Source organism: Larus michahellis, chromosome Z (assembly GCF_964199755.1).
Source record: "Larus michahellis chromosome Z, bLarMic1.1, whole genome shotgun sequence".
Lineage (NCBI taxonomy): Eukaryota > Metazoa > Chordata > Aves > Charadriiformes > Laridae > Larus > Larus michahellis.
Genome location: NC_133930.1, coordinates 1,308,381 through 1,329,468, shown reverse-complemented (window position 1 = coordinate 1,329,468; position 21,088 = coordinate 1,308,381). Strand labels below are relative to the sequence as shown.

General features: G+C 49.9%; 1 protein-coding gene across 50 annotated transcripts in view; it reads right to left on the bottom strand.

Moving 5' to 3' along the window:
- The window catches only part of TCF4 (transcription factor 4), a 237,220-nt gene that overhangs the window by 36,637 nt on the left and 179,495 nt on the right, over positions 1 to 21,088 (bottom strand). For all 50 annotated transcript variants that reach the window (XM_074571006.1, XM_074571018.1, XM_074571038.1 and 47 more), the window contains 2 exons: positions 4,129 to 4,234; positions 1,741 to 1,874 (listed from right to left, as the gene is read on the bottom strand). In XM_074571006.1, coding sequence (XP_074427107.1) covers positions 1,741 to 1,874; positions 4,129 to 4,234 — 240 coding nt within the window. The remainder of the gene's footprint in view (positions 1 to 1,740; positions 1,875 to 4,128; positions 4,235 to 21,088) is intronic.

Genomic DNA, 21,088 nt, shown 5'->3' with positions numbered 1-21,088 from the left:
GCACTGAGCACCTACAACTTGGGCTGGTATCGGTGGTCCTCACGGCCTCGGAAATTTAGGATAAGTATAGTAATACCTACATAGAAAAACATCTTGGGAGGTTTAGGTGGAACATCCCTACCCATTTTACACCGCAGAAATATTTTAGCTCTTCATAAACCCCCCTACGTGTTACAAACCCAAGGAATTCAGAACCGAGGTAAACTTCAACGCACAAATGTTTGCAGACTTGCCCCGTGAAGACATGCTGCTGTTTTACCCCTCCCCTGAGCTGCGACCAGGAAAAGCCATCTAATTCTGACGAATGAGCACCAGTGGAGATAACAAATCAGATTAAATTGGGTTTTAAGAGTTATGCTCAGTTTCTATTATATATGCTTGTCACTTCAGAGCAACGTTAAGTTTGCTTAGTGCCTTAATTATGCCTTTTATACGGACATGATTAAGCAGTTTTTGAGGCAATTTCTTTTGCTTTTGACTTCCTATTAATTTTACATAGCAGTGTGCTAACCTCGTGAAACGTGCGACTTCAAAAGATTTGTTTTGCAAATTAATTTTCAGTTTGCAAGAGCGAGTTTAATTCTTCTTATTCCCCAAAAGATGGTTCTGCAAGACTTTACAGCAATGGACTCCTTCCCCCCTTACTCCTCATTACTCCTCCTTTTTAACGGTCTTCAAGAATGAGAAGTGGAGGTACAAACAGAAAAACGTTACTTGTAACGCTTCACGCATTTTGAGAAAAATTACCTCACTTTAGCTGTCTGTTCATTTCTTTACCTCTTAGTTAAAAACAAAACAAATCCAAAACCATTGATGGAACCCAGTGTTATTTCTACATAACAAATTCAGCCGTGATATTAGGATAATATCCCCTAAGCTGCACTCAGATCAGATTTAATTCCAATTTTGTTCTATTCCAATACAATAGATGGAATCGGTCCCAGCAACTTCCTCCTGCTCGGGATCAGGGTGTACCAGAGAAAATAGGAAAAAATGCCTTTTTTTAAAGCAGAAAACTGATGCTAGATCGCTATCTATAAACTCAGACCAGCAAAGGACACTGACTGCCATAAATTATAAACACTAAAATGCAGGGGCGGGTGCAGCTCATCGGCTGGCTGGTGGCCAGAGGACAAGCAGAGGGTACAAACATGGGCTCAACCCCCTTCTCGCAACCTTGGCTGGAGGAGCAGTCTGCGGGACCATTTTTTCCTCCTCTTTTCCCTTCCCAGTTACACTAGGAGAGGCTGTGATCCACACAGAGGAGGTGGTCTCCAGTGGGAACAGGTACTGCCCGTGGGTGAAGATCGGCAGGACCCCATCGCCACCCTTTTCCAAGGGCCGCGGCAGCCATCTCCACTCCGGGTGCTTCACCGGGCCGTCCTTCAGCTCAAAACTTGCCTTCTCGCAGAGAACCCCAAATAAAATCTCGAAGGCAAAGTTTTTGGAGATTTCTCAAACTCCTTTTTGCAGAGTTGGGAGCACAAAAGGAAGAGTGGAGAACGTTTTGGGCCCCATCCCTGGAGGGGTTCAAGGCCAGGTTGGACGGGGCTTGGAGCAACCTGGGCTGGTGGGAGGTGTCCCTGCCCAGGGCAGGGGGTGGCACTGGGTGGGCTTTAAGGTCCCTCCCAACCCAAACCATTCTGTGATTCTACGACCTTGGTGGCCCAACTGGAAGTCGTGTCTGTGCCGTGTCTGTGCCGTGCGTGGGTGCGATGCGTGTCCCCCCCAGCGCCTTACCAAGCGGTCGTGCGGGTGCAGGCTGCAGTAGCTGCTGGACTGGGGGATGTGAGAAGAGTTGCCCAGCATGCCCCCGTAGCCGGGCTGGTTCATCCCGCTGGAGGAGCTCCACGGGTCGCTGCTGTGATGGCCATCTGCAACACAGGAGGGAAACACCGCTGGCTTTGGGCAAACTCCATCCTAACGACCCTAACGAGGGTGCAGGGCTACGCCGCTTCAGCGTAAGGCCATGAGCTTTAATAAAAATGAAGCTGAACTGAGCAACGGTGAATACTGGTGTCATCCTGCAAGGCTTCATTAGAGCCACAGCCCTTCGGCTTCAAAGCGTCCTGTTCCTTTGCTCCTGCTCTGCTATCGTCAACTCAAGTGCGTAAACTCCGTTATATCACATTTCATCAGAAACAAAAGTCTGAATATTGAAACAAAAATCCCTGAAGCCTACAGAATGAGGATGGGCTAACGAGCTTTGGAGAAGCCTCCAGCTTGCTGAACGATCGGATAATTCCTGAACTTTGAGCGTTTCCACAATCAGAAAGTTTTATAAGCTGTTTCCTTGTTGCTTTTTCTTTGTTTGTTTAAAAAGAGAGCAGCACCACTTGTACGGTTTCTCCTTTCAGGGATTTCACGGCCTGTGCCTCTGCACCCCCACAGCTTTCATCCCTCAGGCCCCTTCACCGCGAGGTACAATGGGCACTGAAGGGTATAAAAAGGGCTCCCCAAATTTTATCAAGTTGGTTGGATATTTTGCACTTGACTGGGCATGTTGAAATGGAATTATAACAATGCAGTGAAATGTATTTTCTACTGGAAGAATGCCAACGTGCTAACAAAAAAAAAAAGGGGAAAAAAAAAAAGGAAAAAAAAAAAAAGGTAACTTTTCGATAATGACCAGCAGACCTGAAAGACGGGCACGTGGGCTGGAAAAGTTGTCAGTTTTTTTCAAACTACAGGAGTTGGTCTAATAAAAAATTATTATGTCTCACCTACAGCCCTGCCTTATTTATACACTTCAAACGCCCTGGCAGCAGCAGCGCTTCTAGCATCACCTTCCCAGGGCTGTTTGAACAGTCATTTAACTCAGATTTATGTCTTCAATACGAATCTGCGAGAAGATAACATTTAAAACCGCAGAATGGCTAAGCACTACAAAGGGTAAATATTTGATATCATTAGAACCCTATTAATCCCCAGCTTTACAACTCCACAGGAGTTTCATAGCAGGTTGCTCTTTGGGTGGAATTTATTCATGTTTTAAGCCAAGAGCACCATTTTCCTTTCGGTCACAGTCCATGCTTCCCACCACCGCTCAGGAAACGGTCCAGATGCAGATCCCCCACCCAGGAGGTGACCAAAGGGGTCGGCACTTCGAATGAGGTCCTCTTCCCTCCCACGAGGGCGGGTGGAGGACCAGTAGAACCCTTCTAGCAGCGCTGGAGCCCCAGACCCAGGGCAGGAGGGTCCCAGAAGGACGGCAGCCCTGCCGGTCCTGCCTCCTGCTGCTCCTTCCCGGCCAGCCAGCTCGTCCCCCCGCGGAAACAGAACCCCAGCCATGAGCATCCTCGAATGAGGAGCCGGAGACGTGGCAAAGCTCCGCAGGAGACGGTCGCCCTGAGACAGGGAGCTGAGCCATCGGCAGCGCCCGTGACCTTCAAGTGGTGGGAACACAAAATGGGTTGTTGGGGTTTTTTTTCCTAAGTGTATATATATTAATATAGAATAAAATCCAATCCCTTGCCCTGCAAATCCTTTAGCCTAGCAGTCCTGCGGAATTAAAGAGATTTACTCACCCTTTACTAAAGCAGAGTATACGCAGAAGTGTTTAAAAGCTGATTATTTCACCCTAGATGTAACAAAGGATGAGTACCCCAATTGCACGTGGATCTTTCCAAACTCTAGGAATTGTATTTACTAAGTTGTATCAAATATGTGCGGTAGCAGCGAATACATGAAAACTATTAACCCATCCTCACACAAGAGAAACAGCTTCATTATAAAAAGGTTGCTCTAATTCCACACACGGGCAAATAGAATACTTGTAGCGCTGTATACTTCGCGTAGGGCAAAATCTTTCTCATTAACATACAACAACAACGCACAAAGTACACGCACAAATTTGTGTGCGTTTAATACATGCATAATCTATGTGCGCGTGCTGGAAAAAAATGCTTCCAGAACCTCAGGTGATAAGAGGCTGGAAGTTATTCACGATGCTGCTTCGCTGCAGGATCAAAACAAGATGCTCATCGTGGTCAAACGAAGGTCTTCATTTTAATGGCAATGGCACAGACCCCGAGACGATATGCCAGCCTGTCTGGCCTGCACACAAACCAACATACAAACACGGAAAATGTATGCAAAATAGATTTCCTTTTGAAAGCCGCTTCTTACCTTGCATGAAGAAGGAGCTAGGAAAAGTGCTGGCTGCTGGTTTTGAGGATGGATAACCTGGTGAATCCCTATTGTAGTCGGCAGTGCTTGCTGACGGGGCATAAACCTAAGGAAAAAAGACTAATTTAGTACGCCTTTAGCAGGAAGCAGGAAAGAAATATTGAGTTTTTACCTTGCTCAGTATAAATCAGTTCACAACACCACATAATTCTTCTCTCAGAACACAAAAAACCTCAGTATATGTGTGACTGGAAAATAAATTTTAAGCTTCAAAAGAAACTCCAGCCTGACATTTTCCAGCTTTAAACAAGGGTATTTGCAAGGTATTTGTCAAACTATGTATTTCTGTAAATAAAACGAACAAACAGATGTACATATGTTCTTCCTAGAGCATTACGGAGCTTAAAATAAACAGGAACTCGAAACAATGCCGATTTTCTCGAATGACAGCGCACAGGCTTTAAGCACTTAAGAACAAAACTGAAAGCACTGCAAGGAAGTCAAGAACTTTATTTCCCAACCTAAAAAAAAAATAATAATAAAATAAAATTTAGAAAAAACAGCATTATCAAGAACCCTGAAAATTACAAACATATCTGGGGATATTAAATTCCCATGGATCAAGCTCTTTCCAGAGACGCTTGAAAGGACTATTAAAAACCTGGATCTCCACAAGACCACCAACACAGCCTGTGTACACACCAGGGGAAAAACTCCTCCTTTCTAAGGACTTATTATATTTGTCTGTGCAATAAACTTAGTACGTGTGCCAAAACACTAATTTACTTACATTTGTTTACTAATACACCAGAGCTTTCTGCAACTTGCCTTTTAGAAAATATCTCTTGCACTCCTTGCTGTAGTTTAGCTCGACCAGGACGGCATTTAAAACCAAAACAAAACCACACATACAAAAAAAAAATCCTCCCCCCCCAAACCAGGCTGATAAGGTAATTTATTATTTCCAGCGCAGTTTATTCCCTCTGCCTCTACGCTCGCGCTATTCCTCGGCGCTTTGTTTCCGCGCTGGAGGTGCCTCTCTCCAGATGGTCAGGAAGACCGAAGCACTGTCATCTCCTTGATGAAAATGGATACCTTCCTGCCTCCATTTTGAAGCAGGCAGCGGATCACAAAATTGGCAGAGCGCCTGCTCCGACGTTCGCAGGTCACGGCAAAAAGGGAAGAGAAATTCCCCCGGCCGAGCGTGGCCGCCGGCGGGCTGGGGAGGGCCCGGGCCTCCTCCACCGGCAGCCCCCGGCCGGGGCAGGGGGAGCCAAGGGCTCAGGGAAAAGAGCAAAACCCACCCAAAACCAAACACCGGGGAGCAAAAGGCTGAGGAATGCTGGGTGACGTCCCCCCACACCTTGGGGCTCCATCCTCACAGGGCCGCAGGACATCGCATCCCCGGGCGGCACAGCAGCTCTCGGGCTTCCTGAGCTTGACCATCACTCGCCCAGGCAGGGCCAACAGCAGCTCCGTGGCCACGACCAGCCCAACGTTACAAGGAGGGTAACCCGGGGAGGGTTTGGGGCGCTCCGGAGAAACACCCCACCGCCTGGGGTACCCCAGGGAAGCCTGGAGACTATTTGGACGGGTAAAATGACGCAATGCAGCTCCGCACCCAACTGGCCAAAGCACCCCACCACAAAGCCACCACCCTGAGCAGGAGGCAGCGGGTGTGATGCCATCGCTCTAGGGGGCAGGGGGGAACTTTCTACTCGTGTGTCAGCATTTAACTGGATTAAAGGTACAAGGGCAAGTGTAGGGTCCTGCACCTGGGGAGGAATAACCCCATGCGCCGGTACAGGTCGGGGCTGACCTGCTGGAAAGCAGCTCTGCAGAGAAGACCTGGGAGTCCTGGTGGGCAACAAGTTGCCCATGAGGCAGCGATGTGCCCTTGTGGCCAAGAAGGCCAGTGGTCTCCCAGGGGGCATTAAAAAGAGCGTGGCCAGCAGGTGGAGGGACGTCATCCTCCCCCTCTGCTCTGCCCTGGGGAGGCCACAGCTGGAGCACTGGGTCCAGTTCTGGGCTCCCCCGTTCAAGAAGGACAGGGAACTGCTGGAGAGAGTCCAGCAGAGGGCTGCGAAGATGATCCAGGGACTGGAGCAGCTCTCTGCTGAGGAAAGGCTGAGAGCCCTGGGGCTGGTCAGCCTGGAGAAGAGCAGACTGAGAGGGGATCTCACCAATGCCCATCAATATCTAAAGGGTGGGTGGCAAGAGGATGGGGCCAGACTCTTCTCAGTGGTGCCCGGTGACAGGACAAGGGACAACGGGCACAAACTGGAACACGGGAAATTCCATCTGAACACGAGGAACAACTTCTTTCCTTTGAGGGTGGCAGAGCCCTGGAAGAGGCTGCCCAGAGAGGTGGTGGCGTCTCCTTCTCTGGAGAAATTTCAAACCAACCTGGATGCGTTCCTGTGCCACCTGGATCTGGGTGACCCTGCTCTGGCAGGGAGCTGGACTAGATGATCTCCAGAGGTCGCTTCCAGCCCCTGCCAGTCTGGGATTCTGGGAAGTACCTAACCAGGAAGAGCCAAACCCTGCTGCCTGCCTGCAAGGTGGCGGGCAGGGCTGGTCCTGGCCCCACAGGGGTATCCAGCCCTTGGGTGTACCATCCCAGCCTCCGCCGTGATGGTGAGGGACCGGGGGGGCCCACGACCCCAGAACGGTCCCTGCACACATCGGTCAGGGCAGGCACCAACTGCAACGGCCCAAAGTGTCACCTGCTCTAATATTGCCACCTTCAGCATCACTGTTTTCTGATCACCTCTCCCTTTAGGATGCTGCGCCATGCAGAAAGCAAGCTGGCGTGGGACATTTGGGATGGTTTCCACCTGGGGCGAAAGTCCCTCTTGACCTCAGCCCCTCTGCCCTTGCAAGGAGAAGTGCTGTGACTCAGCTACGGGAAGGGAGGTCAGGATGATCCTGGGAGAACAGGGGAGACGGGATGAAGGAGAGCTGTGGGAGGCACTGGTCAGCCCAAACCCCTGCACTCCGGTCAGGGAGAAGGTAAGGAGACACCCTCTTCTCACACACCCCTTCCCAAGCGACGGCAATTCCTCCATTCTGCTATATCGTGAGATGTTCAACAGCTCGGGGCCTTTCGTTCAGCACACGCCGCTGCCTGGCAGGGGTTTTTCTCTTTGGGCTGCCCCCATGGAGCAGGGAGGGTCTCCTGGGAAGGATGGCGCCCGTGCGCGTGCCCGTGCCACCCACTGGTGACAGCCATTGCCCCTCTACCAAGGGGTGACCACGTCTTGCTCCCAGTAGACCCTAACTGTCCCCTTCTTGTTGTGCTTGAAGTTACCAGGCTCGCAGAGAAGTTTGACGCACGTTTTGGTGAAAAACCAGCCCAAACCAGTTATTTTTAACTTGTGCGGTGCGAAGGTCAGGTCACTGGACAGGTATCCCACAAAGCACCCTGAAGGCCGGGGAGGTTTCCCAAGGGATAGGTGACCACCTAGTGACCTCATCAGTGAGGAAATAATTCCAGTGCATCCCAACCACCATGCGCAACCTGGGGAAAATGAGATGGGCCCTGGCCTGGGAAGAGATGAAGAAATCCCCTCCCGTGTCCCCTGTCATCACTCCTGCTATTCCAGAGGTGACCAGCACCTCTCCCCCGGCGCCCCAGGAGAGGGACGGTCCTCCCACCGTGCAGTCCAGCCCTCCTGCTCACGATACATGTTCATCTCACCCTCGGTTTTTCCTCAATTCCTGCAGCCATCCGGCCTAACTGCCTTCAGACGGGACTCCTGCTCAACCAAAATTATGCCCGGCAAGGGCCCTCTCCCACCGACGGAAATTTGGCTTTGCACCTCAGCTTTCTGCAGTACCTGGGTTATAAAGGTCTAACAGCTCCCCGTACGCGCTGTAAAGAAAATGAGTATGGATTTTACGCCTCTCGCTGAGTTTTTCCCTAATGTATGAGTTTGCTTCGCTTCGTTGCGTGTTGTCTAACACAACCCCAAAGCTGCGGGGTCGGCGTCTCCAAGGCGGGTGCCAGCGTTGCCCACCACGCTGACGGGGCTCCATCGGGCCATGGCAAGAGGTGATGCGCGAGGACAAGGTGGCAATTCCAACGCGGTCACACGCCTCCAGGGATTTTTCTTTAAATTTCTTCATGGTTGTGCAAAGATGCCGAAGGAAGGCTTTGGCACAATCCAGCTCAGCTCTCCTCGAGTGGGAGGTGGAGCAGGGAAGGAGAGCAAAGCATCGGGAGGAGCAGGGGAGGGCGGACGGAGGCTAGCGGGCATGAAGGGACGGGAAAAATAGCCAAAATAAATGCCAGCTTACCAAGTGTCATGTAACTGGGTGTAACTCTTCCTCGCTAAAGGCAGAGACTTGATTTATTCTTCTGGTGGTTTTACAGCCCAGTTTTCACACAGTGAAAGCCACTGGGCTGAAGCAAATTAACTCATTTTGCTGTGACAGGCTCAGTCGCAGGAAGAATTTGAGGAGATATAAGGTAGCTTTTTAAAAAATCCTGTATTTTCCTGAAGAAGTGTCACTCTTCCAACATAAATATTCATTATTTTCAGATTTTTGATCGCAGTGGGATTCTCATGTTATCACGACATTAGCTGAGAGCACGGGGGGAAATCCCTCTCCTGTTAAAATGTGCAAAAGTCTCCAGATTTGTTTCCCTCTGTGCTATCAGGACCGCAGCGTTTTCGACAGGCAATAAAGAGAGCGTAGGAGACGATTAACTGGATGAGCAATATTCTGACTGGCCCCTGTCCTCTTGTCATTCTTCCACCAAAAAAACATTTAAAAAAGCAAGAAGTGTATTATTTAATCACATCAATAATCTGTCCAGAAATGCTTGCCAGATAATTTTACACAGAAGGAATTGCCCCGATAACCCCATTTAAACAGAGACATAAATTATCAGGAGTAAGTGCTGATAAAGAAAACAACCCAATAACTTGATCCAGAATAGCGAAAGTAAAACGGGTTAAATTTACAGCACCGGTAAAACCGGTAATATGCTGTCTGCAAAAAGGCAAAAGAGAGTAAACCGCAGATGTGTACAAGTGACTTTCTGATTTGACAGAAAATATATTATAGATTTAAGGATGTTAATATTCTTAAAAGAGAGCCTGAATTTAGAAAATCACTCTGACTCATGCTGGGAGGTTTGAAGAGATGATGAATAATGATCTGGGAAAAACACGCCATTCTGTAATATGACATGATGAAAAAATTATCACATTGTTGCCATTTTTGGGAGCTTGCCTGTAACTTCCAAACACCTTTTCTTCTACAATTCTTCCGGAAAGCTCGCTGTCCTGGGAACACATTTCCAACATCTTTCATTTTTCAGTGTTTAAGAGCCTCGCTTAGCAGAGCTGCCGAGATCCCTGGATGCTCGTGGGCTGGACGGACCACGGCACCATGCTCAGGGATCCAGAGTCCACCGAATAAAGGATAAACAGCCTTGAAAACACCTATTAACGAGTGATATTAGCTACTGAGTGAACCGGAGGTGTGCTGCTTGGTGGTGGCAGGGGCTGGGTGAGGGATGCGGCCACCCCTCGCCGGCCGGGAGGTCTGTGCTTGGCCAAGTACCGGGAGCTGCCTCCAGCATGGAGGCTCGGTGGGACAGGCCACCTCCCCGACCCACCGCACTCCCTCCACGGGGCTGGCTGGGGCCACGGCTGCAGGTGCTCGGAAACCCAGACCGAGCACGGAGACGTGAGATTGCCTTTCCCCCTTCCACCTTGGCTCTTCTCCTCGCCTCCCTCCGCCTCTCCTCCGCTCCCAGGCGCCGGCTATACCGTTGCCAGAAGTTTTCCATTTTTCCTCTCAAATTGAAACGTGTCTCTATTTTCCTGCTCGCGAGATGCTCTGCGCAAGGCAGGTGGGACGGGAGGGCATCCCTCCAGTGCAACAGCGTGCAATGGGGCTCGGCAACCCCAGCCTTCCCACGCAAAGTGAAATTAGGAAAAATCTATTACCTGGCACGCACGGCACGAGCGTAAAGCACAGGCTGTAAAACACAACCGTGATTGAGAGCAGCGTATTTCCATATCCAGAGCAACCCACTTAAATAGGTACCTGCTATAAGGAAACATTTGCGAAGAGAATAAACCCATCAATCAGCAGCCCAGAGACTTTAAAATACATGGCGAAACTCCTTTAAAATTAAGATCTCAAAGAGAACATTTATTAAATTATAAGTGCATTACCAAATGGCCAAGCGTAGCGGCTATCAGGGCTGTCAGGGGGAATAAACCTCCTCGCTGGAACAAACTGCTCTGCATTAGCAGACGTCAGCTGCAAACAGAGGGGGAAAAACTCTTTTAAGTGGGTACCTGCCGGAGCGGCCGGCGCTGGCTGCAGGAGCTGCTGCCCCTTCCGCCCACCTCCACCTCGCTGGGACGCGGGGGCTTGGGCTAACCGGACGGAACACAGGCGAGCCGCGGGCCAAACGCTGCTATTTGCACTCTCGGTATTCCAAATTCCTTGGTCCCAACCTGGTTTGCACAAGCCGGGCTGCTGGGTGCCTCGGCAGCCCAGGAATGCCCGGCTGCACCGGGATGGACACGAGACCCCTGGGAAGCAGCAGGGACCCCAGCCAGAGCACGCAGAGGGAAACGCTCTCACTAGTAACACTAAAAAAACCTATGTTTTCTTTTTAAAATTTAAATAAAATCACTATTTCTTCCTTTACAACCACTTGAGGGACACACTCGGCTACTGTCCTCACTCCTCCCAGCTCTGCCATCAGACCAGCGACAGCTCTGCCAGGCTAGGGATGAATTTCCCCAGCTTTTAGTTAAAAAAAAAATTAATTAAAATAAAATAAAATTCTGTACTTTAATACGTGCGAGGAGCAGCCCCCCCCACCCCCCCGGCTTTCCGTGGGCTGACCTGCTCCAGGTTTCCAGCAGAAGGGCACTTTTCAAACCGCAGGTCCCTAATTTCGGCCACATGTTGCTGCGGGCGTGGGGGGGGGGGAGAGGAAGAGGAGCGGGCGCGGGGGCTGATGAAAAGCGCAGCCCCGCCAGTGAAGCACATTACCAGCCCGGCCTGGAAGGGGCCGGAAGGAAAACCCACCCACCTCACCCTGCGTTTATTCTATCAACCTGCAATCGCAGCAATCAAAACCAGATGTCGGCTCTTCCAGATCTTTCTCACAGGACAAACACGCGAAGGGCCTCGGGCCTGGCGTTGCCATCAAATGGTAATTGAGACCATATGAGCCCCGACACAGAAAAGCACATGCAAACCACCCCCCGGCCCCGTGAGAGGTATGAAATTGCAGGTCCCGCTGAGCCGTTAAGTGCACGGTGCACCGTGAAAAACAAGTGTACGTCGCCGGGGTAAGCACCTGCGCGGCAGGGCCCGCGGGGGTCAGGGCGAAGCGGGGGGTTAGTGCTGCGGAAAGGACGCCAGCGCAGGTGTGAGACCAGTCACACCCCCCCACACCCCCCGCCCCCATCGCCTTGGCATCACTTCTCTGCCACGTCCTTTTATTGGAGCCGGTTTTCCCGCACGCACCGTGTCGTGCAGCGAGAACACAGTCACAGCATGGCAGGGGTGGGAAGGGCCCTCTGGAGATCATCTAGTCCAACCCCCTGCCAGAGCAGGGTCACCCAGATCCAGGTGGCACAGGAACGCGTCCAGGCGGGTGTTGAATGCCTCCGGAGAAGGAGACTCCACAGCCTCTCTGGGCAGCCTCTCCCAGGGCTCTGGCACCCTCAAAGGAAAGACGTTGTTCCTCGTGTTCAGATGGAATTTCCCGTGTTCCAGATTGTGCCCGTTGCCCCTTGTCCTGTCACCGGGCACCACTGAGAAGAGTCTGGCCCCATCCTCTTGTCACCCACCCTTTAGATATTGATGGGCATTGGTGAGATCCCCTCTCAGTCTGCTCTTCTCCAGGCTGACCAGCCCCAGGGCTCTCAGCCTTTCCTCAGCAGAGAGCTGCTCCAGTCCCTGGATCATCTTCGCAGCCCTCGGCTGGACTGTCTCCAGCAGTTCCCTGTCCTTCTTGAACCGGGGAGCCCAGAACTGGACCCAGTGCTCCAGCTGTGGCCTCCCCAGGGCAGAGCAGAGGGGGAGGATGACCTCCCTCCACCTGCTGGCCACGCTCTTTTTAATGCCCCCTGGGAGACCACTGGCCTTCTTGGCCACCAGGGCACATCGCCCGATGCGGGCTGCAGGCTTTGCAGGAGCTTTAGCCCCAGATCATCTCCTCTCCCGCTGCCCGTGTTTATTAAAAAAAAATCTGAGTGAGACTCCCTGACTGTGACCTCGCACCTTTCCGTGCAGGATGCACCCGGGATGTGGGTCTGGATGTGCTCCCGCACTGGGTCCTGCCAGCACGGGTCTGGGCAGAACATCCCAGTTGCCTCCTGCTGCGGCACGGGCACCGCTTTCCCTCTCCCTTTCACAGATGCCATCGAGTAGGAACTTGCAAAGCCTGACGTCGACTCAAAAGCCACTACAAAGTGCCAGCCTTACAAACCACAGCTCGTTTTGAGGCGAAACGCTGAAATCTGGACCAAACCACCTATTTGCCGCGCACTGGTTGTTCCGCTCCCACCAGGAACCACAGCTCGCACAAGGAGCTGCCCTGTGCTCAGCATGCCCTAAACATTAGCTGCCTTTTTTTTTTTTTTTTTTCCCTTATCCCACCCTATATGATCCTCTAAGTCCGCAGATCCTGTTCAGTTAAAATGTCTTCCAGATGGGCCTGCTGAATACTGCATCTCGTGAACGCCCAAAGTTAAAAAGGGGTCAACTAAACTAGAGAAAAAAAAAAAAATAAAAATTACAACATTATGTCATCCCTGCGCAGTAATACACACTCGGAAAAGGCAACAATAACATAAATAGACCCAGAGATTTTCTGTTGGGACCCTGATTTCTTTCTGCCATTTGTCTTTATCCCAGATGACTGGCAAAGCAGCGCGAGAGCAAACGCCACCGCCCCCAGCCGGGTCGGGACACGCAGGTGAATTCTGCTCTAACGTGACAGCGTTTTTCTGGGATCCTGAACAACCAGGAGGCAGAGCTCACCCAAAGGTCCCACCAAAACACAACTGTTTCCAGTAGGCATTAGGGAAAGAGAAGGAAGAGCGAGAGGAACAAGAAAAGGAGAACGCCAAAGAGTGGCTAAGGAGATATTGGGAGACGGACACCTACAGCAAGAGGAAGCCCAGGGGGAAAACAATCCCGAGAGAAGGAAATTTAATAACGAAGTAGCAATGGGCCATAGTGACGGGCACAGCAGAAAAACCTCAATGTTTTTAAGAGTATATTACAGAAGGGACAAAGCAAAAGGGGATGCCCAGGATCCCCAGCACCACCAGCCGCGAGACCAGCCGAGGCGGGCAGGATCAGAGAGCAGTGTCCGACACACAACCTTTGTCCCAGCCGAGTGACATCAGCTGGGCATGGCTTTGCCATCTGGGTTTTTTTCTTTCTTTCCTTTTTTTAGAGCCACCAGGTCACAGGGATGTGAGCACAGGCGGGATCAGCCTCCGCCAGGGGACGGGAGCAGGGGAGGCTTCGGGAACTGAGACGTGCCCTTCAGGCTTGAGCACAACTCTGGTCATGCCTCTCCAAGACACGAGCCTGCTGTCACCAGCCACCGTCACCAGCCCTGCTGGCATTTGGAGCATGCTCAGCTGAAGGGATGGAAAGACACGCCAGCACAGAAGATGCAACAGAGGATGTGGAAAAATGAGAAAATTATAGATTTTGGAGACGCTGACACCATGAAAGCCGATGAGGAGCTGGCGACTCAAGAGTCAGCTAACTTACCCAATTTGGGTGAGACCAACACCCAGCCCTGATGGTGACACTGGGTAGACTGGTCTCACTGTGGCGGGGCACAGGGAAGGACCCCAAGGACGTAGAGGGCAACGGAGAGGAGCAGGAGACACGTTCAGGAGAAGCAAGAGAGCAAAACCAAGAGGGAGCGGGCAGGAAGAAGGGACAAAGAGCCAGGGTTGTGACCAGAGAGATGGGACAAAAATAAAAAAATTAAGCCAACATCCCGCAGTTCCCAGGATTTCAGCGGTCACAAGATGCTGAGCAAGGCAGAACCAGACCTCCAAACAGCAATAAAGAGGCAGCAGAGGAAAAAGAGTGGGAAAGGAGAAATAAAAGTGATGATGAAAAGAACAAAGGTGCCACTTGGCCGAGTTCCAGGGGCAGTTCCCATACGTGAATTCTAATTCACATTTCATGTAAGATAGCATGTTTTTATGCATTTTTGGCTTTTTTTTAGTAAAGGAGTTCCCAGAAGGAGACAGAGAAAAGGAAAAGGACTATTTCATGCATTTTCCTTCTTTCGCGATCTGCTTTCTAACTTCCTTTTCTCCACTGCATTTATCGAGAACCATTTTGTGTTGGTTTTCTTTTTTTTTTTAATTTTCTATGCTCTGTTTACAAATACACGCAGAGACAGTGAATGCATCAGACATCTGCCCGTATTTTCCTCTCAAATCTCTCCGCAAGAAAAGAGCCTTAATTTTGCAATCTTCCAGTGTTTCTGGTCATTATCTACCTAGCACAGTGGGATCAAATGATTTAAAGCATATACAATCATTAATTAGACCTTATCTGTTTGCCGAAAGTCCTGACGCAAGCTCCTGCTGGTGGTGGGTTGGAGACCCAGCGATGAACCCTCGTGGTGGGTATCAATCGGCAGAGCTGATCGCGGGGAAAGAGGGGACCGAACTGGGCACACTGGGAGAGACTGGGACAATCCAAAGGAAACCGTGTTTCACCGTCGAGTACCAGGGATGGAAATACCCCCGTTGAGGACTGAGGCTGGTGGAGCATCCCCAGGAAATTGGCTACGAATTCTTCTACTCTGGCTAGGACACCAAGCCTGCCATCAAGGACCCTGCTCCCCGGCTCCAGCCCAGCCCTGGGCTAGCAAAGAACCACAGAATAGAACCATTTAAGTTGGAAAAGACCTTTAAGAACATTGAGTCCAACCATAAACCCAGCACTGCCAAGTCCACCACTAAACCGCGTCCCTCAGCACCACGTCTGCACCCTCTCTACAGAGAGCTGGGTGCGTGCTCCCTCAGCAGCCAGGATTTTGGCTGTTGAACTGGGGAACTGCGGGATAACTGGGTGCTCAGCCAGCTCCAGTGGGAATGAAGGTTTCAGTGAGGAGCAGAAAGGAGCCCAGACCACGTTCCAGCTTCCAGCAGTTTGATTGTTTTTGGTGGGGCCCGATCGGAACCCAGCGCCTCAGCCCCATCTGAGTGACGAAGGAGGAGCTGTGCCCTCCGCGGAAATGGCTTCATCCCCAGGGATTGGCGGGAGGGGGGGACACACAGCGGTTTCAGGTGCCGAGACACAATAAAAACAATGAGGAAAGAAAATGTTTGCTTTTTATGTCAGCAGAGATGTCAGTACCCATTAATAAATCTATCTGCTAAATCTACTCTTATTCATGTGGGACATCACCAAGTTAAAGTAAAATAAATTATCTTTAATTAAATGGAATTGTCGTCTTCCTCCCGCTATCATCCCCAATTATTACATCCTAATCAGCCCTTTTGGGAGAAGGCATGAGGGAAGGCTGAAAGGCACATTTACTATAAACAATTTCTCTCTCTGTCAAGAGATGGAAATTTTATTTTAATTATTGTTTAGGACTATGATTTTCACCCAGTTTCTGATGAAAGGGATTAAAAGTTGAAAATGCCATCATTCAAAGAAAGAAAGAAATCTGTTCATGTCATCGCCGCAGAGCAATTTCCTCCTAGTCCCTCCTACAATTAAAGCCCAGAGCAAGGCAGAAGCAGTTAGGAAATATGCAAGTCATTTGTTGAAACTTCTTCATTATGATTTCCAGCGGGAGATTTACGTTATAGAATATTTTTGACCCAAAAGAGGAGGAGGAGACCCAAATGCATGAAGCTGGATGGGAAGGGGATGTTTGGAGGCCAGCTCCAAGCCAGGACCCGGCTGGGCTACAAAGATCTACGCTCTGCCCGTGTCCCCGCAGCGGTATGAGGCTTAAATAAACACATCAGAAGTCTGAACTCCTGAAATCTCATTTTTTTGGGGATGGATCGCGCTGGGAAAAGCAGCCTGCAAGCTTTCTGCTGCCCGGGCAGCGCTTGCCTGCGCTGGGGCGAGGTTTTGAGCAAAGCTGATTAATATCGAGAGTATCAGCGCTGTGCGAACCTGCCCGATTTAAACGCGACCATGGGAAATTCAGATGGTCGAGACGCAGATTTGGGCTGGGGCGAGTCTGACTCAAACTCAAACTCTGTCATGTGAAGATGGGCGGGTTCAAATGGGAAAGGGGGGGGGGGATGGGAAGAAAAGAATAAATTAATACTGCCGTTAAAGCTCCACCGGTTCAGAGCCCGAGCTGCGCGCAGCTGTATTTGAGAAGTTTAGTTTGCTAGTGTTTAAAAAGCACTTTGAATGAAGGGTACTCTCGGGGTCTGATTTTCAAACACGCTCCGAGTTGTGTTTTCCCCATTACCATGACTGCATGTAAATGAAGCACTTGTGCCCGCGACTCCGCCGTAATCCTTTGTACACAGCCGGGCTATGCAATCACCGTAATTGTGCCCACAAATTAGGCACACAAAACAGCCCAGGCACAGCCTGCCGAATCGAGTCCCACGAGCGTGAATAGTGTCACATACTCAAACACGCCAAAATCCGGGGCTGCCACTCAAAGCTCCCTGGGCTCCAGGTGACTCGGCCAGCCCCGGGGGCAGGCGGGGGGAGCCGGCCAGGACATCGCTAGGAAACCCTCCCCAACAACCCCAAAACTTCCCAAAGAAAAGAAAAGAAAAAAAATCAAACACATCCCCCCCATATAGTTTTCTTTCAGAGTTTAGCTAAATCATATTCATAAGGTATTATAAAAAATATGAACGCTATCATTTAGATAACTGCATTTAAAGGAAAGCCAATGACAAACACATATATTTTGAAAATCTCAGCCTGCTTCATCTGTCTTATAAAGAGAGCCCTGCCGATCAAAATCTCGACACTGTTTTAACACGGACTTTATTCCCTGTCAGCACTGATAGCCGTGTTCTGGCTCCATTTAGCTTTAAACAAAGCTGGGCATTTAACAATGACTTTTCACAAAGCTTTTAGCAATGACTGAGCATTTTCATCTTTGTCTTTGGTTCAAGCTCACTGCTGAAATGACTAACTATTAGGTAAACAATGAAAATATAACCAAAAAATGTTTTTAGAGGACGCATTCTGCCCATCAGCTGAACTGTGCCCTTCCTGAGCGTAACTGTTCGCTTACCAGAAACCTTCTAAGATGTCATTCTTAAAATAACACCTCAAGCAAAATTTACATCAAGGCTTTTTCTGAAGTTACTGCTGCTCGGCATCACCCCGAGTTAAAGCTGCACTTCCCTAATTAAGCCCAAGGCCCTGCACGGGTTTTAAAACCCGTTCCAATTCTGGTTTCGCTTGCTTGTCGACTGCAGAGTCCCCAAACACCCTCCCAACAACTGCCGCCCAATTAGGAAACAAGACAGATTTCAGATAACGACGAAATTATTCACCGGAGAGAAAATACAGATTACGACAAGAAATGGAACAAGGAGGAACCACCGAATCCTGATTAATTAATGCAACTTTAAGGAAAAAAAAAAAAAAAAAAGCACTTTTCAGGGTGTAGCACTGTTTTCATTTAACGCCGCTTTGAATTGCCGCCTACAGAAGTTAAAAAAAAAAAAAAAGGAAAAGAAAGAAACCACAGCTATACAAGCCTGCTGACTTCTTATAAAAGAACCAGTTTTAAACTTGTTTACACTACTGATTCCAAATGAATTCAAGATGGTGGCTAGTTAAAGAAAGGGAGACCATGCCAAGGATTTTGATCAAAGAACTTCAATTCAACAATGTTCAGTTTTAATTGACCACTAATTAAGCTACATTAGTCAAAGAAAAGTCTATATCACTTCTGAGTAATGAAGAAAAGAATTCCTTTAACCCTGTCCTGGCCCTCCTGCAGCCAGCCTGCAGAAAAGCAGCTTCTCAAGTATCAGCCTTGGAAGAACTTCCAGTATTAATACGCCAAAAAAATGTTTTAAAGAGGAAAAAAAGCGTCGGAGGAGGGCGAGCTTTCCCAGCTCGCATTCCTTCTTCCGCGGGGTGATCTGGCTGCCAGGCAGAGGCAGTTCCGTCCAGCGGGGAACGAGCGACCTGGGGGGGGGCAGAAAATCCCGAGAGCTCCCGGTGCTTGGCACGGGAGAGGGGAGAGACATACGTGTGTGTGTGTGGATGTTTCTATACAGAATAAATTCGGACTAACGACAGAAAACTCTACGGAAAGGTCCCCCAGGAGCAGAAGAGCCTCCCGAGCGTCTCCGGTGACCTGCAGGGATGCTGCGGTCCTTCCTCGCCGCGCCAACGCCGTCGACTCGCGCAGGACTCTGGTTCAAGGATGCCAAAGGAAACCTGCGCCTAATGAAAAGCGGGCTGCAAAATTAGGCTCTGAAACGCATTAGGGAATGAAATATTGTTTTTCAATTTAGTGTTTATGTCTTTTAAAAGTCTGCAGGAGCAGATAAATTAAAGGAACCCGAGAGAGGCCGAGATGAGCTTGCTCAGAGCAGGAAGGTTAGCCACGGAAACGCGGAGCGATGGCGCAGGGACGGGCGAGCAGGTTTTAAGAAAGGCTGAAAAGTTCCGAATAGTCCCGTTTCGCAGTTCAGGAGAGCAGTTTGCAGGACGCAGCGAGCAGCACCACGGCTTCGCAGCTCCAGAGCGCCGCAGCACTCTTTGATGAGGGCTACACTCGGGGCCTTAACTTGCATTATATTTTATCCTAATGATTTTTGGCAACAAACTACTGCATTTCATAGAATAGCATTTAATGAGCACCATATCTTTTTTTAACATTCTGCCAAACGCTCATTAAAATGCACTTGTTTTTGCAACGCAATAGCCAGCTATATGAAACCAAAATATTAATGCAAATTGGCATTTCTAAGTTTAAAGCGGTATTTGCATAACAGGAACCAAACGTGGTGCAAGCTGAAAGAGAGCACACAATACAAATGCCTCTTAACACCATAATTATTGCACGGAAAAAATGATGGTTTGTGCACACCATCACGAGCTCCGGGATAAAACATTTGCCGGTTTGCGACACCGTTATCTCCCGATGCCCAGTCTCACCGCGGAAAAGAGTGTCTGAAAAGACGCTGCGCTCGCTGGGGCTGATAAACGAGATAGGTACAAAACATGATTTTAAAACACACGAGCGCATTTACGCAAATATGACCATCCTAACTCAAAATTACAAGAGGCGGTTGAACACACGGCTGCCAGGAGCACTGAAAGATTAGCTTGTTAGTCGAGAGCCACAGGCCAAGCCAAAGGTATTCCTATTCTAATAAAGCAGTCATTAGCCGCAGTAATCAGTATCTCAAAGTAAATACGGTTATGAACCAGACTTCGTACCCTGACACAGCAATATTTCAAAAAACGTGTCTCCGCCACAAAGTGGAAAGGAGCTGCTCAGAAAACCCATTACTCCCTATCTATTAGCAAACGGGCGTCATCAGACCGCAGGACATCTCCGTGGTGGCATCAGCACCGGAATAAAGCTGTGGAGCTTCCCTTGGGGTGTCACCTGCTTTGCTCAAGCACGAAGAGGAGTGGGCAAGGCCTGGGACCCGCAGTCGTTGCGGGGGTACAACTCTTAGCTCTGCTTTAAAACAACGCCGGGCAATGCCACACGTGCTTCTCCAGAGCTCTCAGGAAGAATACAAGTAACTCAAGAACTTATCTCCTGGATCAGCTGTAAAACTATGTCTTTACACTGCCACTGGAATACCTTGTGTGCCTCTCCAGGAAAAGGAGAGGTGCTCAGGAGTCCTCCCGCTCTTGTTCCTGGGACCTGCAGCCCCCAGCACACCAAGGCAGGGCTTTTCCAGGACGTGGGACCGAGTTTAAGGGTTAAACTCCCCCTGACCACGGTCGTAGAGGCCACACTCCAGCACAGCTAGCCCTGGAACACCTCCTGCCATTCGGCCCTCTCCGCCAACAGCTTCCATCGCCGCCCAGGGCAGCGCTGCAGCCCATCACCAGCATCTCCAGACCGCTCACGGTTACTTCTGCGGCCAAGGGAACCAAATCATTCCAACCATTCTAAAGGAAGAGGTAAAGGCAGAGAGTTTCAAAACTTCTGACCCGGAAGCGCTCCCACCCGCATGCTGGTAACTGCAAAGACAGCAACACGCCAAGCTCTGTATTTACAGCCCCCCCTCGTCTTTTTCTGCAAGTGAGAGCCCTGGCATCTCCTCCAGCTGGGAGTTCTAGTATGCCCAGATTTAAGCACATGAATATTTCCAGCGAAGCCACTGCACGCGTGTACATGCTTACGGGAATCTGGTGGACGGCTCACTGGAGACTAAAACAACAGCAACTTCAAGAAAATCCCTTTTTCTGCAAATGACAGCTTGACAGAAGCACCCAAAACCTTATAAAATTGCACTGGGTGGGCAGGACAGCAGGCTGGACATCACAGATAGACATCACGATGTTACAAACAGTGCGAGCCCATAGGCACATACATAATATTTAAGCAACAATTAAAAGCGATTCAGAAACGCAGCCGACTGAGTCAGCAGCCCAGTTGCCACCGTCTACTCTTTCTGCACGAAACTTTCTGAACTTCCCCAAAATGTTTTTCATCACACTTGTGCTTTGAAAGCATTTACGATCTGCTTTTAAATGAAAAACGTGAACGCTGCGGCGGTGCTGGACCCAGGCTAAGACTGGCAGGGACGGCATTCCCGCATCCCGGCCGGTTCCCTGGGGCACGCACCAGCTATTCCCCCCCAGACTGAGGAGTTTGTCCCATGAAACTAAAAATGCTGTGATTTCCTCTCAGATCAAAGACAGAGCTACGGGACACAAAAAGGATGGTTGAACATGGCGTGATTTTATTTATTGGAAATTCCCCCCCCCTCCCCAGCACAGT